The 15,333-nt window shown below is 39.1% G+C and overlaps 1 protein-coding gene across 6 annotated transcripts in view; it reads left to right on the forward strand.

The window, feature by feature from the left end:
- WRN (WRN RecQ like helicase) overlaps nt 1–15,333 on the forward strand; it is a 136,722-nt gene that overhangs the window by 58,037 nt on the left and 63,352 nt on the right. For all 6 annotated transcript variants that reach the window (XM_089327330.1, XM_089327331.1, XM_051834114.3 and 3 more), the window contains exons 12-17: nt 1,515–1,590; nt 3,334–3,401; nt 3,674–3,782; nt 4,351–4,419; nt 8,327–8,409; nt 14,839–14,945. In XM_089327330.1, the coding sequence (XP_089183456.1) occupies nt 1,515–1,590; nt 3,334–3,401; nt 3,674–3,782; nt 4,351–4,419; nt 8,327–8,409; nt 14,839–14,945 (512 nt within the window). The remainder of the gene's footprint in view (nt 1–1,514; nt 1,591–3,333; nt 3,402–3,673; nt 3,783–4,350; nt 4,420–8,326; nt 8,410–14,838; nt 14,946–15,333) is intronic.

Here is a 15,333-nt window from a genome sequence, read left to right on the forward strand (position 1 = left end):
ATTAGTTAGGCCCATTTGGTCCCTAGTGCCCAGTAGCTCTGTTTCCTGTCTGCTTGATCCATTCACTGATGAAAGTAGGGTATTGAAGTCCCTTGTTAGTAGGGTGTTGGAGTCTGTCTCCCTTCAAATCCATTAATAGTACTTTTAAATACCCAGGTGCCCTGTAATTGGGTGCATTTACATTTATTACAGTCATGTCTTCCTGTTATATTGATCCCTTAATCATTACATAGTGTTCTTCTTTGTCTCTTTTAACAGTTTTTGTGTTAAAGTCTATTTTGTCTGATAATAGGATTGCTACCCCTGCTTTTTTTTTCCCCTTCTGTTAGCATGGAATATCTTTATCCTTTCACTTTCAGTCTACATGTATCTTTGTTGGTGAGGTGCGTTTCTTGTAAGCAGCAAATAGATGGGTCTTGTTTTTTAATCCTTTCTGCCAGTCCGTATTTTTTAACTGGAGAGTTGAGGCCATTTACATTCAAGGTAACTATTGATAAGTAGTACTTGGCCCTGCCATTTTTCCGTGAATATTCCTGTTGTTTATTTTGGATTTCCTTTGTGCTTTTATTAGAGGATTTTCTGTCTTCATGTTCTTTCAGGATGATGGCTTTCTTCCTGTGTTTCCCTGTGTAGCACATCCATTAGCATCTTTTGTAAGGCTGGATGCATGGTGACAAATTCTTTCAATTTCTGTTTGTTATGGAAGGTGTGTATTTCACCTTCGTTCTGGTAAGATCTCTGGATCAGAGGCACACATAATATCCGCCAGCCGCAGCCCCTCTAGCTTCATAGCTGTGCTGGGTGATGGGAGAGTCCAGGGATGGTACTTCCCTTCCATAGGGATGCTCCGCCTCCCCTCCTGTTGCTGGGTGAGTGCAGCCTGTATAGTGGAGACTGTATGCATGGTTGCCCTAGAATTGCTGTGGTTGCCCCCACCAACTGATTGGAGGGCAAGCACAATAATTGCTGGATGCACACACAGGAGCTGGAGTATCTACTACCTGCCTGTCTTCAAAAGTAGTGCCAGTGCTCCCACCGTGGGCTGCAGGTCACTGGTTTGCTGGGCAGGTGCTTTCTTCCCAGATCTAGGCTGCTGGGTCTGTTTTTGTTGCTTAGTATGCTGCTGCCTGTCTGCACTTTCTGCACAGGTCTGGGCCATTTCTACTGCTTTTGCAGGATCTCCCACCGAAGGTTCCCCTGCAGCTTTACCCTGAGAGTGTACTTTCTCTGCTTTTTTATATTAATTTCAGCCAGCCTAAATCGGACTGTTCTGTCACTATTCTGCCGTCTTGGGACCACCACAAGCAAATTTTAACTCTTAATAGGAATCAAGGTGTTTATCTGGAGCTGTGACTGATACCAGAGGGCCAGATTACACTGGAATTAAAGGACAGAAAACAGAACCTGTGGTACCTATAACTGTGTTTAAAAGAAGCCAATAAAATAAATTTTTCCCTCTGCTAATCTAGTATGTTTTTATTTGAACATTAATACTAATTTTATTTTATTTTAAGATCATTTGTTGCCAGAACCCAATGCAAAGCAAGTTATTTGCCTCAAGACATATTTTGGCCATTTTAGTTTCAAACCGTGAGTATAATCTCAGTTAATTATCTTACATATTTAATTAATTATTTAATGATGTATTCTTCACATAGGAAAGAAGGCAATAGCTGTACAACTTCACTGTAGTTATACATATTACACAGAAACACAAATTATTTTAATTGAGGAAAACTGGTTTTCTGGTAACTTACGAGTTTGTGTAGAAACTAATTTGAAGACATTAATAAATGGATTTTAATTTAAAGCTGACTTATTTTTGATTTTAAATAAGTGTCTCAGGGCCTATTTTGTGCATGATGTCCAAAGCATGTTGAAGCAATAGGTGTTCATGGGACAGTAGTTTTAAGACTATTATAGTAACTGATTTCAACATACTCAAAATGTGTTTATGTTTCATACTTAGAAGCATAAAAATAGGATGGATAAAAATGAATTGAGAAAACAGTAAATGTGAATAAAGCTAATAAGATTGAAAATCTAGACTGGACTCTTCCTATTTTGAAGGTTTAAAATAGAATCCATTGAAGCACTTCTTTCCTTATTTCTTTTGGCCTCAGCTTCCTACTTAGGAAAATGTGCATTTGGGTGTCCAGATCAGTGACCTTTCATAACCTAAATGCCCTATGTAAACAGGTCTTAGAAAAGAATAGGTCATTGTCAGCATAGCAGAAGACCACCTCTCTTGCTGATTTTTCCCTTGACATTTTATTATGAAAAATTTCTAAGATGTAATGTTGAAAAAAAAAATACTCACTGATGCCTGTGTCCTCACCACCTGGATTCTACTATTTACATTTTACCATGTTTGCTTTATCGCATATTCCTCTATTGATCTTTCTATTTGTCCATTAATCCCTGGAAGTTTAAAGATGCCTCTCAAGGACAATTGCGGGTATCATTACACTTCCCACTAAGTACTTGAGCATGTACATATTTAACCAGAATTAAATATGTTTTTACAGTCTTTTTCTTTTGATGTAAATTTGCATATAAGGAAATTTACAAACCTTAAGTGTATGTTTATAAATCTCAAGTGTACATGCAAGCCTCTGTAACCTTATTAAGTTACAGAATACTGGGGCAGGCATTGTGTTTGGGTTTTCCACTTTCCGTATCAGAGAGCCTAGGATTGAGGTGCACCTGCACTTCCAGTCCAGCTTCTTGCTAATATCCTTGGGAGGCAGCAGATGATGACCCTTGTGATTGGGTTCCTGCCACCCATGTGGGAGAGCAGGAGTTTCTGCCTCCTGGCTTTGGCTTGACTTAGTTCTGGACTGCTGCAGGCATGTGGGGAGTGAACCAGCTGATGGGCAATAAATTCTCTGTGTTTCTTCTTCTCCTTCTGTTGCTGCCTTTCAAATAAATGAAATATAAATGCATATATATTTAGAGTATTACTGTAATTACAGAGTTCCCTTATTTACATCCCAGTCAATCCTGGAGCGTTTTTCTTATTTATTTTAAAGCATTGATTCTTTTGGAGATATAGTATGAAGGTTGGAGTTTATTTTGTACCTTAGATCTTTGTAATACAATTTAATGCATATGCCAAATATAAACTCCTTGTTGTTCAGTCAGCTTGAGTGGGAGGTTAATCAAATCTGGTTCTTTATTTTAAAGTTCCAGGTTATGTACACATATATGAAGCTCAGAAATTTAAAAACCGTTCTATTAGAGGAAGTAAAAAGATTAAATAGGTTTTAACTCATTCCCTGAGTTTCTTAGTAATGAAACAAAAAAAATTTTTTTTTCTTTTTAACCTCCAAGAGTTCAGTGGAAAGTGATTCATTCTGTATTGGAAGAAAGACGAGATAATGTTGTTGTCATGGCAACCGGTAAGTTGTACTTAAGCAAATACCCTAATCCTTTAAAAAAACAGAACTTAAAGGGTTTGAAATGCTCAATCTTTTATTAAACTCTCAAAATACAAATACAAATGGCATATAGAAAAAAAGTGATCAGAGTGAAAAAAGGGTCAAATGTATGCATCAATTAGCTTTTAGGAAGATAGCAGATTAGCACTGACCGTTCAGCCACACGAGCACTTTAAGATGGTAAAGTATCAGGGTTTACTTTCTGTCTGTGAGTGTATTGTTTCTATTTCAAGGATACGGAAAGAGTTTATGTTTCCAGTATCCGCCTGTTTACGTAGGCAAGATTGGCGTTGTCATCTGTCCTCTTATTTCTCTGATGGAAGACCAAGTGCTGCAGCTGGAGTGAGTATTGTTTTGGTTGCCACACCCTTGCTCTCCTTTTGTCTGCTGTGACTGGCACATCTGATCTGTCATGTGTGTTGATGTCTAGTTCATAATAACACACATTTGCATGTGTTGCTTTATCCTTACTATTGATATATGATACTTTAATGACAGAACTTAACTTCTTTCTTGAGTTTTCTATAATTAAGGCTACCAAGTGGCTCCAATGTTTTTTTTTAAAGCAAGAGTACTTAGTTCCTCTTAATATGGAAAAATCTAAAAAATAGTTTTATATTCTTTTACCCTTGCTTTTCAGCTTGGTATGAAGTGTTTACATGGAAGTATTTTATTTTATCTTGAGAAACTTTTCAACCTCAGTCTGAGCAGCTTGTGCTGTTTTCGAAAGGCCACCTTAGAAACTTGCCTTCAGTATGGCCCCTGAAGAATTTATAAAGTTAGTGAGTTACAAAAAGAGATAATTGCAAAGAGGAGTCTTATTACTATATTTCATTACTCCGTCTCATCCTAGAGTAAAGTTGATATTGTGGTATGCACATTGCTCCAATATTTGCTTTTCTTCTTACAGAATGTCCAACATTCCAGCTTGTTTCCTTGGATCAGCACAGTCAAAAAACGTTCTAGAGGATATTAAATTGTGAGTAATTTGTATGATTTCTGATCCTCTGGTTAAATGGCTATGGTATGTGAGAGAATTTTTTCCACAAAATGAACAAAAAACGTCTATAACTTAAAAATGTACTTTCTTTTGATAGTACATTTGCAGAACTATTCATTTTAAAATCTTTCAAAGTAAAGTGTTATTCTCAGTCCTTGTGCTGTAAGATTAGCATTGTAGTCATGGGATTAATAGAATTATAAATATAATTTTTGTTTCAAAAGAGAACTTAGAGAGTTTCTTGATTTGTCTCATTTTACCGATGAGGAAACTGGAGACCAGATACAAGTTATTTGCCTGTAGTCAGTGAATTTTTGGCTAAGCAGGGACTCAATCGTAGGTTTCTTGTCTCACCAGTTCTCTCATGTCATAATTCCTAAGAAGAACTTCATCTCAGATACATGGGAAAGAACGTATATATGCATGAATCTGTAAATATATATACACAATGCACACACACATTTACTGAGTTTTGATAAATGTTAAAAATATTCAACCCAAACCCTGAAGTGATGCAGTATGACTGCCACTCTTGAAACTTTCTTCACATCTTTTCCCTGTCGGTACTTTTAACTTCCATCCTGAGACCAACCTCTGCTCTAATTTTTTTCTATTGTGGTTTAATTCCTTCTATTCTAGAATTTTGTATAAATAATTGTTTCATTCAACATAATTGTCTTTTTTAATATTTATTTATTTGAAAGACAGAGATAGAGAAGGTGAGAGACAGAGGGAACTTCCATTTGAGGGTTCATTCCTCAAATGGGTCTGAGTCAGGCCAGAGCCAGGAGCCAGGAATTTCTTCTGGGTCTCCCATATGAGTGGCAGGGGCCCAGGGACTTGAGCCATCCTCTTCTGCTTTCCCAGGCACATTAGCAGGGAGCTAAGTGGGTCAGAAGAGGAGCAGCCGGGATTTGAATCGGTGCCCCTATAGGATGCCGGCACTGCAGGCAGTGGCTTAATGTTCTGCGCCACAGCGCTGGCCCCCAGCGTAATATTCTCGAGATTCCTCTGTGTTGTTGAATATATCAAATGTTTTCTACAAACAGTGTCTAAATGGTATTTCATTGTATGAATAAACTGCAGTTTATTTTTACATTTTCTTGTTGATAGATGCCTAAACTCTTTTGATTTTGGGTATTATGAAATCAAGATGCTGTAAACATTCCTGTAAAAGTCTTTTTGTGAAGATGTGTTTCCTTTTTTTCTAAACACTTCAACCACCTTTATGGGTTTACAGACAATAAATTTTACCTTATGAAAATGTATGATTTAATAAGTTTTGCCATATGTATGTACCAATGAAACCATCATCACAATCTTTACAATGAATATTTGCCATTCTCTGTTTCTTCAGATCTCTTTAATTTCCTCTCTTCCCACATCTCTGCCTTCCCCACCCTAGTCATCAAGTAAATGCTGATCTGCTTTCTCTCACTGTAGATTAGTTGGCATTTTCTAAATTGTGTATAAGTTGAACCAACCTTACTTTTGTGTTCTTTTCTTGGTGTGGTTTAAATAATTTAGCATAATTATTTTGAGATTTGTCCATGTTTTTACATTTATTAATAGTTCTTTTACTGTTGAGTGGATTCCATTATATGGATATACTGCACTCTATTCATTTATTTGTTGATAGATACTTGAATTGTTTCCATTTGGGGGCATAGAGCTGCTGTGGGTATTCATATATAAGTTTTCTTATGGATATATATTTTAATTTTATTTTTACATTCCAAAGTTTAGGATTACTGGATCAGGTGGTAGATTTATACGTACCTGTGTTTTTTTTTTCTAATAAAGATAAATTCATGTAACACAAAATTTGTCATTTTAACCATTAGTAAAGAATGGTAGCTTTTAGTGTATTAATAACGTTGTATAACGTTACTGCTATCTAGTTCCAGAACATTTGCACCACCCCTAAATGAGCTACCATACCCATTGAACAGTTGCTCCCTATTCTTCACTTTTCTACTCTCTTTCAACCACAAACCCACGTTTTGTCTATTATTTGCCTATTCTGTATATTTCATATAAATGAGCTGATTCAGCATGTGGCCTTTTGTGTCTGCTTTCTTTTACTTGGAACAACATTATCAGTACTTCATTTCTGTGACTGAATAATATTCCATTGGATAGGGATACCACAGTTTGTTCATCCATTCAGCGGTGCTGTACATTGGGTTTTCATTTTTTGGCTGTTATGAATGACACTGTTATGAACAGCTATGTACAACTTTTCATATCAACTTGCATCTTGAACTCTCATGTGTGTGCTAAGAGTGGCATTTTTGGGTTGTATCATAATTCTGTGTTTAATTTTTTAAGAAACTGTTAGACTTTCTGAGAGTAGCATATCAGTTTGTGTTCCCAGCAGCGTGAGAGGCACGGTTCCTCTCTATCTCTGATATCCCTTGCTGTGGGAAGTCTTTGATTTCAGCCATGCTGAAAGATCTCATTGTGTTTTTAATTTGCTTTTCCCTGATGGCTGATCATGTTGAGTATCTCCTTATATTCTCCTTGGGCACCTGCCTATCTTTGGTATCTATTCAAGTGTTTTGTTATTTATTTTTTAATAGAAATTACTTGTTTGAGAGACAGAGAAATGGGAAAGGGAGAGAGAGAGAGACAGACAGAGACAGATGGACAGAAGAGACAGAGCTCCCATTCTCTGGTTGACTCTCCAGATTTTGGAAATAGCTGTGCCTGGGCCAAGCCAAAGCCAGGAACTAGATCCAGATCTCCAACATGGGTGGCAGGAACCCAATTACTTGAGCTATTACCACTTCCTCCCAGAGTGTACATTAGGAGGAAGCTGGTGTCAGGAGCCCAGTAGTGACTCCAATGTGGGGTGCTGGTTTCTTAACTTCTAATTAAATGCTGACCACTCTAAGTGAGTTTTTAGTCACATACATATCCAGGATACAAATCCTGTATTTGATATATGTGTTGTAATATTTTGTTCTAGTTATGAGTTTGTTTTTTATTTGCTTCACGTCCTTTTGACAAGTTTCTCATTTTCATAAAGTCCAGTTTGTCACTTTGTTTTGTGGATTTTGCTTTTGCTGTTTAATCTAGGAAATCTTTGCTTGACTCAAGGTCACAAAGATTTTCCTTTAATTTTCTTCCCCAAAATTTCATAGTTTTAACTTTTACATTTAGATTTTATGATCTATTTTTGGTAAATTTTGTATATTTTATGAGGTATTGATTGTAGTTTATTCATTTGTCATTTTACTTGAGAGACAGAGAGAAACAGGGAGAGAGATAGCATTCATCTGCTGGTTCATTCCCCAAGTGCTCCAAAAGCCAGAGCTGGGCTTGGCTGAAGCTAGCAACCTGGAACTCAATTCAGGTCTCCCACGTGGGTGGCAGGAACCCAACTACTTGAGCCATCATCTGTTTCCTCCAAGAATGGGTGTTAGTAAGAAGCTGGCTGGAATCAGAAACAGAACTGGGACTTGAACCCAGGCTCTCTGATATGGGCTATGGGTGTCCTAAAGGTATCTTAACCACTGCACCTAATGCCCATGTCTGTGAGTAATTTCTCCTATAAGGATATCCAATTGTTCTGTCTCTATTTGTTGAAAAGATTATTCCTGTCCACTAAATTTCCTTTGAGCTTTTGTCAGAAATAAGTTTATTACATATGTGTGGGTCTCTGCTAAGTACTCTCTGATAGGAATTGCCACTTTTTCTTTCAATGTGCTGAATAAATCAAAGAACTAATATATTTGAAAATATGCACACACATATAGCCTTCATTTAGTTTTTTGCAAATGCCATAATTTATTGTTTAAAAATTTATCAGACGTATTGAGTTGTAATTCATTGAGATGTTTTTTTTATTGTAGTATATTTCATTTCCTGTTTGTTTTTACAGAGGCAAATACTGTATTGTGTACATGACTCCAGAATTCTGTTCAGGTAACTTGGATCTACTCCAGCAACTTGATGCTAGCATTGGTAAGTGATGAAATAGAATCTTCATAAATACTTATTGAGTTACCTTTAAAGAGAAAGGATAGTGGATTTCACTTCTGTTAAAGTTTATTTCAAACATTATCTCCTCTAGGAAATCATTGGCTCTCCAATTTGGTGTTTATCTTGTCTTTTATCTTAGTATCCTATAATTCCTTTTGCCATACAAATTAGGCTCCTGTATTAAAATTACCTGTTTATGTATCTGTTTTCACTGTTAGACTATAAACTTTTCAAGGAAAAACATACTATTCTTATTTGCATTTCCTTAATTTGGTGGTTGGTACATAGTGAGGCACTTAAATATATTTTCTTTTAGTTTTTAGTTACTCATTTCCATTTTATTTGAAAGAAATCTTCCATCTGCTGGTTTACTCCCCAAATTCCTGCAACAGATGGGACTGGGCCAGGCTGAAATCAGGAGCCCAGAAATCAGTCCAGTTTTTCGGTGTGAGTTGCAGGGACTCAAATACTTTAGTCATCACCTGCTGCCTCCCAGGGTGTACATTAGCAGGAAGCTGGATCAAAAGTAGATGAGTGGGCTGGTGCAGGCTAATCCTCTGCCTGCGGCGCCGGTACCCCGGGTTCTAGTCCCGGTTGGGGTGCCGGATTCTGTCCCGGTTGCTCCTCTTCCAGTCCAGCTCTCTGCTGTGGCCCAGGAGGGCAGTGGAGGATGACCTAAGTGCTTGGGCCCTGCACCCACATGGGAGACCAGGAGGAAGCACCTGGCTCCTGGCTTTGGATCGGCGCAGTGCCGGCCATGGTGGCCATTTCGGGGTGACCCAACGGAAAGAAGACCTTTCTCTCTGTTTCTCTCTCTTTCACTGTCAAAAAAAAAAAAAAAAAAAAAAGTAGATGAGCTAGGACCAGAACCGGCACTCGATATGGAATGCAGGCATCCCTAAGTGACTTCACTGCTGAACTAAATGCTTCCCTCACTTAAATGTAGTGTTGAATGCATGTTAAGTCTTGGGTTTTATGAAATTACTACTTACCTTTTTTCACATCCTAAATTTAAATTCAATTGATGTTTTAAATTTAGGAAACCAGCCTCCAACCTTGAAACCTGATTGAAGAGGCCTGGAGTAGAGTCTGACATCTGTACTTTTCACAGGCATTCTGATGTATAGCCAGGGTTGGAAAGCCATATCTTTGATTTATGGCTATTAGTAAATGTAATTGATTACAAATAAGCAAACACTCAGGGCTGGTGTTGTCGTGCAATGCGTTAAGCCACCACCTGCAATGCTGACATCCCATTTGGGCACCAGTTTGAGTCTCAGCTGTTCCATTTCCTGTTCAACTCCCTGCTAATGCACCTGAGAAAAGAGCTTGGGCTCCTGCATGCATGTGGGAGCAATGGATGGTTTTCCTGGCTCCACCTTTTGCTTGGCCAAACCCTAGCCATCACAGTCATTTTCTCTCTCCCTTTCTCTCTCTATGTCTCTTCTATAACTGCCTTTCAAGTAAATAAATAAATATTTTCTTAAAGAAACAAGGGGGCCAGCCCTGTAGTATACCAGGTAAAGCTGCCACCTGCAGTACTGGCATCCCATATGGCACTGGTTTGAGACTCGGCTGCTTCCAATCCAGCTCTCTGCTATGGCCTGGGAAAGCAGCAGAAGGTGGCCCAAATCCTTGGGCCCCTGCACCTTCATGGGAGACCCAGAAGAAGCTACTGGCTCCTGGCTTCAGATCTGCGCAGCTCTGGCTGTCATGGCCATTTGGGGAACGAGCCAGTGGACAGAAGTTTCATCTCTGTCTGTCTCTCTCTTTTTCTCTGCCTCTGTCTCTCTGTAGCTCTTTCATATAAATAAATAAATCTTTAAAAAAAAAAAACTTATATGATCTCAGAGCTTATGTTCTAGAAAATATAAACAGAAGTAGTTAAAAGCTGATGCCACTTCTTTTGCCCTTAAAATTTTTAAGATTTGTTGGTTTTTTGTTTTTAAGATTTATTTATTTATCTGAAAGGCCTAGTTACAGAGAAACAGGGAGAGACAGTGAGAAATCTTGCATCAGTTGGCTCACTCCTGGTTGGGCCACGCTGAAGCTAGGAGCCTGTACCTCCACATGGGTGCCAAGGGTCCAAGCACTTAGGATTTGAACCAGTACTAATGGGGTGTCCATATTCCAGGAAGCAGCTTAACCCACTGAGCCACAATGCTGACCTTCTTCGTGGTTATTCTCAGCCATCCAAGTGTTGCGTTCATGGCTTCTATTTTTTTTTTTTTTTTTTTTTTTTGGACAGAGTGGACAGTGAGAGAGAGAGAGACAGAGAGAAAGGTCTTCCTTTGCCGTTGGTTCACCCTCCAATGGTCGCCGCGGCCGGTGCGCTGCAGCCGGCGCACCATGCTGATCTGATGGCAGGAGCCAGGTGCTTCTCCTGGTCTCCCATGGGCTGCAGGGCCCAAGCACTTGGGCCATCCTCCACTGCCTTCCCGGTCCACAGCAGAGAGCTGGCCTGGAAGAGGGGCAACCAGGACAGAATCTGGCGCCCCGACTGGGACTAGAACCCAGTGTGCCGGCGCTGCAAGGCGGAGGATTAGCCTAGTGAGCCGCGGTGCCGGCTCATGGCTTCTATTACAAATGCCAGTGGTTGAGACCTTAAACTGAACTAACCAATCTGAACGTTCCCAGATTATATGATTTATTTGTATTATTATGTATTTTTTTTATTTTTATTTTTATTTTTATTTTTTTTTTGACAGGCAGAGTGGACAGTGAGAGAGAGAGACAGAGAGAAAGGTCTTCCTTTGCCGTTGGTTCACCCTCCAATGGCCGCCACGGCCGGCGCGCTGCGGCCGGCGCACCGCGCTGATCCGATGACAGGAGCCAGGAGCCAGGTGCTTTTCCTGGTCTCCCGTGGGGTGCAGGGCCCAAGCACCTGGGCCATCCTCCACTGCCTTCCTGGGCCACAGCAGAGAGCTGGCCTGGAAGAGGGGCAACCGGGACAGAATCCGGCGCCCTGACCGGGACTAGAACCCGGTGTGCCGGCGCTGCTAGGCGGAGGATTAGCCTAGTGAGCCGCGGCGCCGGCCTGTATTATTATGTATTAAAACAATTCCAGATAGGTTAAGTTTTCAGTACTGCGATATCTCTTTGAATGGTTCCTTACTCATAACTCTAGGGAAGTGTTTAACAATTTTTCTAACAATATTATGAAAACGAACTTGTAGATTTGTTGTATGTATTCAAACCAATAGGTTGAGGGCTTCCTATGTTTTTTGTCCTTGTTTTTCCTATAATCAAACGTACTTACTGGTAGCGACTAATTAAAGTTTTGTTCTAGAGTTTTCAAGCTTTGCTGCAGCTTTCCAGCCTTTCCAACCTTTGCTGTAGTATCTGAGTACCTCAGAAATGAATGTTTGATTAAGTGTATTATCAAAGAGCGCATCCATCAGCCACTAAACTCCCTTATTGGCATATTAAGTTTTTGCCTTCAATGGGAAATGAATCTGATACGTCTCCTCTTATGTTCTTGTGAACAGTTCAGCATTTTTGATTATGCGTAACTACCCAATATATAAATTTCATGATTTTGTTGCCAGAAGTATGGTATATGTCCTTAGTGGTCCCAGGATGTTTTGTTCCATTTTAGCATGTGATGCTGTTACATGAATAATTAGCTTAAGTGTTAAAGTAAATATTTTATATTTCCAACAAGAATCTATAACTATTTTTGTAATGGATTAACTATACTCATTAGCATAGTATACTTTGTAGATAAAAATGTACTCTTCAGTTGACTCTGTTGAACAAAAAGAAGTAAATTAAATGAAACTTAGTTTTAAAATATTTTTCTTCGGCTTTTGTTTGTGAGAAATTGTAAAATGCTTGCAAAAATGAATGTACTCAGAATTGTATTTGTTCAGTAGTCTGACATTTAGCTAATCAGATTTATTGATTTTGGGTAAATGTTAAATTATTTAAGTAGTCTGGATTTGTAACAGAAACAGCAAACATAATTTTATGTGGAGACTCCTTAACAACCAAACCTTTTTCCTGAGGAAATAAGGCTTGAATGACAAGTATGCCAAAATGAAATATGCGTAGAGGGCCTAGGGAGAGACTAGGGCTTGCACATTTAAAGTGACTGTTGGCAAAAATTTGCCAGTTTGAGAAACCTGTAACTAAGACTTGTAAAAATAAGGAGTTTTCAAATAAAGGAGGACCATCATCTTGGTCTTAACCTATTTAATTTAAAATCAGAATGATTTAGTCACTAAAACAAAACAAGTACGGTAGTAACATAAACTTTTCCCCAGCCACTGAGCAGTAACCAAGGGGATTTTGAATCTAATCAGCCAGCTTTGCTCATACTTAGTAGACTGCTTTCTGCCTACTCCAAGCTTTTTTTTTTTTTTTTTTTTTTTTTTTTTTTTTTTTTTGACAGGCAGAGTTAGACAGTGAAAGAGAGAGAGACAGAGAGAAAGGTCTTCCTTCCGTTGGTTCACCCCCCCAAAATGGCCACTACTGCCAGCGCGCTGTGCTGATCTGAAGCCAGGAGCCAGGTGCTTCCTCCTGGTCTCCCATGCGGGTGCAGGGCCCAAGCACTTGGGCCACCCTCCACTGCCTTCCCAGGCCACAGCAGAGAGCTGGACTGGAAGAGGAGAAACCGGGACAATTCGGTGCCCCAACCAGGACTAGAACCCGGAGTACCGGCGCTACAGGCAGAGGATTAGCCTAGTGAGCCACGGCGCCGGCCCCCAAGCTTTCTTAAGACTCTTTTGTAGCTGCCAATCTCAGTGAGTTATAATTGTTGGTTTGCATGTCTGTCTCCTATTTTAAAACTGTGAACACTTCAAAGTTGTGGATTGTATTTTTTTTAAAAGATTTATTTAGTTGTTTGAAAGGCAGAGTTACTGAGAGAGAGAGGCAGAGGCAGAGAGAGAGAGAGAGAGGTCTTACATTGGCTGGTTCACTCCTCAGATGGCTGCGAAGGCTGGAGCTGCACTGATCCAAAGCCAGGAGCCAGGAGCTTCTTCCCTGTCTCCCATGCTGGTGCACGGGCCCAAAGAATTGGTCCATTCTCCACTGCTTTTCCAGGCCATAGCAGAGAGCTGGATTGAAAGTGGAGCAGCTGGATCTTGAGCCAGTGCCCATATGGGATTGCCAGCACTGCAGGTGGTGGTTTTACCTGCTACACCACAGTGCCAGCCCCATGGATTGTATTTTATTAATCTTTTTATTCCTAGAAAAGTGTTTGGATCATAGTGGGCATTTAATAGCCATAATAACAATAGGTTTTTTTTTAATTGAACTCTTTTTATGTTTGTGCCAGGCCCTATCTTAGCATTTTATGTGAATGATCTAAATTAATGTTTAGCATAAGTTAAAATTGTGTTAGATTCTCTTCTCCACATTATACTTGGGCGGACTGAGACTTGGAAAGCTTAAGTAACTTGCCTAAGGTAGAACACATGGTGAGTGAGGGATCCAGGTTCTGTGTGCATGCAGGCTCATGTGGAGTTTTTAATCTGCCCCCAACTCCCACCTCTGCACTTGTGGAAAAATATTAATTCTCAGAGAAGTATCAAGTATGATCAGCCTGAGTGAAGGAAAACATTTTTGTCTTAAGTATTAATGTGGTAATTGAGGTGTAAGCACTGCCATCATTACTTTGAAATGTTTTAAGACTTTTTAATGGATGGTGATGGTGGTTTAATGGATGGTACTCAATGAAACACTTTTCTGAAGTGCGTTACTACACATTTTTGATCCCCTTTCAGTTTATGTGTATGGGACAGGTTGGAGTGGAGAGGTTACTAGGGAAGAGAGAACAGATTATGTTCCTCACCCGCTTTGTATTTAATGAGATTTAGTTCTTGACATCCCATCTTAGACTGGAAAGTGTGGGGTGTTGTCCCATGGACTCCATGGTATGTTATGTGCACAGTCATGGAGAGCGACGTCGCTAACCTCAGTAGAAATGTGCTGACTCCTTCTGTTTCTTCTGATAGCTAATCTTGGCGATGAAATTGAAGGTGTGCCAAAGAGATATAGAGCAGTTCTTTTTAAAAAGATACTATTGTTACAGATCGTTCATGAGTGATAGTTTTGAGCATAAAGTAATAGTAAGGGATCCATTTTTCTGAGGAACATTGATGAAATGTAATGAATGTATTGTTTGAATTAACATATAAATTTTCCCTTTTTAATGTTTATGCATTTATTCATATAACTCCCTGTCCTTGTTATCAATAATGATTTTTGGTGTTGACTGATGTTATTTATACTTAAATTTTTATACTGGCCAAATATATTTTATATTGGCCAAATATTTTGATTTGAGTTTATTGAATTCTTCTTTTTCTAATACTTACATATGCTAAATGGAGAAGTTACTGTTGACTTAGATAAGTTCTTTCTTTTGGATTTTATTTTTTGCATTTGTTTGTTTTCTTTCTTAAGGTATCACACTCATTGCAGTGGATGAGGCCCATTGTATTTCTGAGTGGGGGCATGACTTTAGAAGTTCATTCAGGAGCTTGGGCTCCCTAAAGACAGCACTCCCACTGGTAAGCGGTGCCAAGTCTAATGTTTGAAATGGTCTTTCTACCAAGTGCAGCATCCAGGATTGGGAGATGCTCAAAAAGCTGAAGACTCAGGGCAGATGGATGGTATTTGCAAGGAAAAGATAAAAAAAAATTAACCTTGGCTTCCTTCTAAAGTTGGCATGTAATTTTTTGAGGAATATTGTAGAACAAGGCATGGCCTACCCTTTCTGAAAGAACCAGATAGTAAATATAGTAGTACTTATCCCTGGATATATTCCACAGTAGCTGCCTGAAACTGCAATTAATACCAAATCCTGTGTATTCCATGTTTCTAGTTTGTTTCATGCATAAAATTGTTAAAGATATGATGTAAAATCACCTCTAGACTATTACATAAAGTATATATAAA

This window comes from Oryctolagus cuniculus, chromosome 2 (genome assembly GCF_051225735.1).
Source record: "Oryctolagus cuniculus isolate XC-2025 breed Fujian yellow rabbit chromosome 2, ASM5122573v1, whole genome shotgun sequence".
Classification (NCBI taxonomy): Eukaryota; Metazoa; Chordata; class Mammalia; order Lagomorpha; family Leporidae; genus Oryctolagus; species Oryctolagus cuniculus.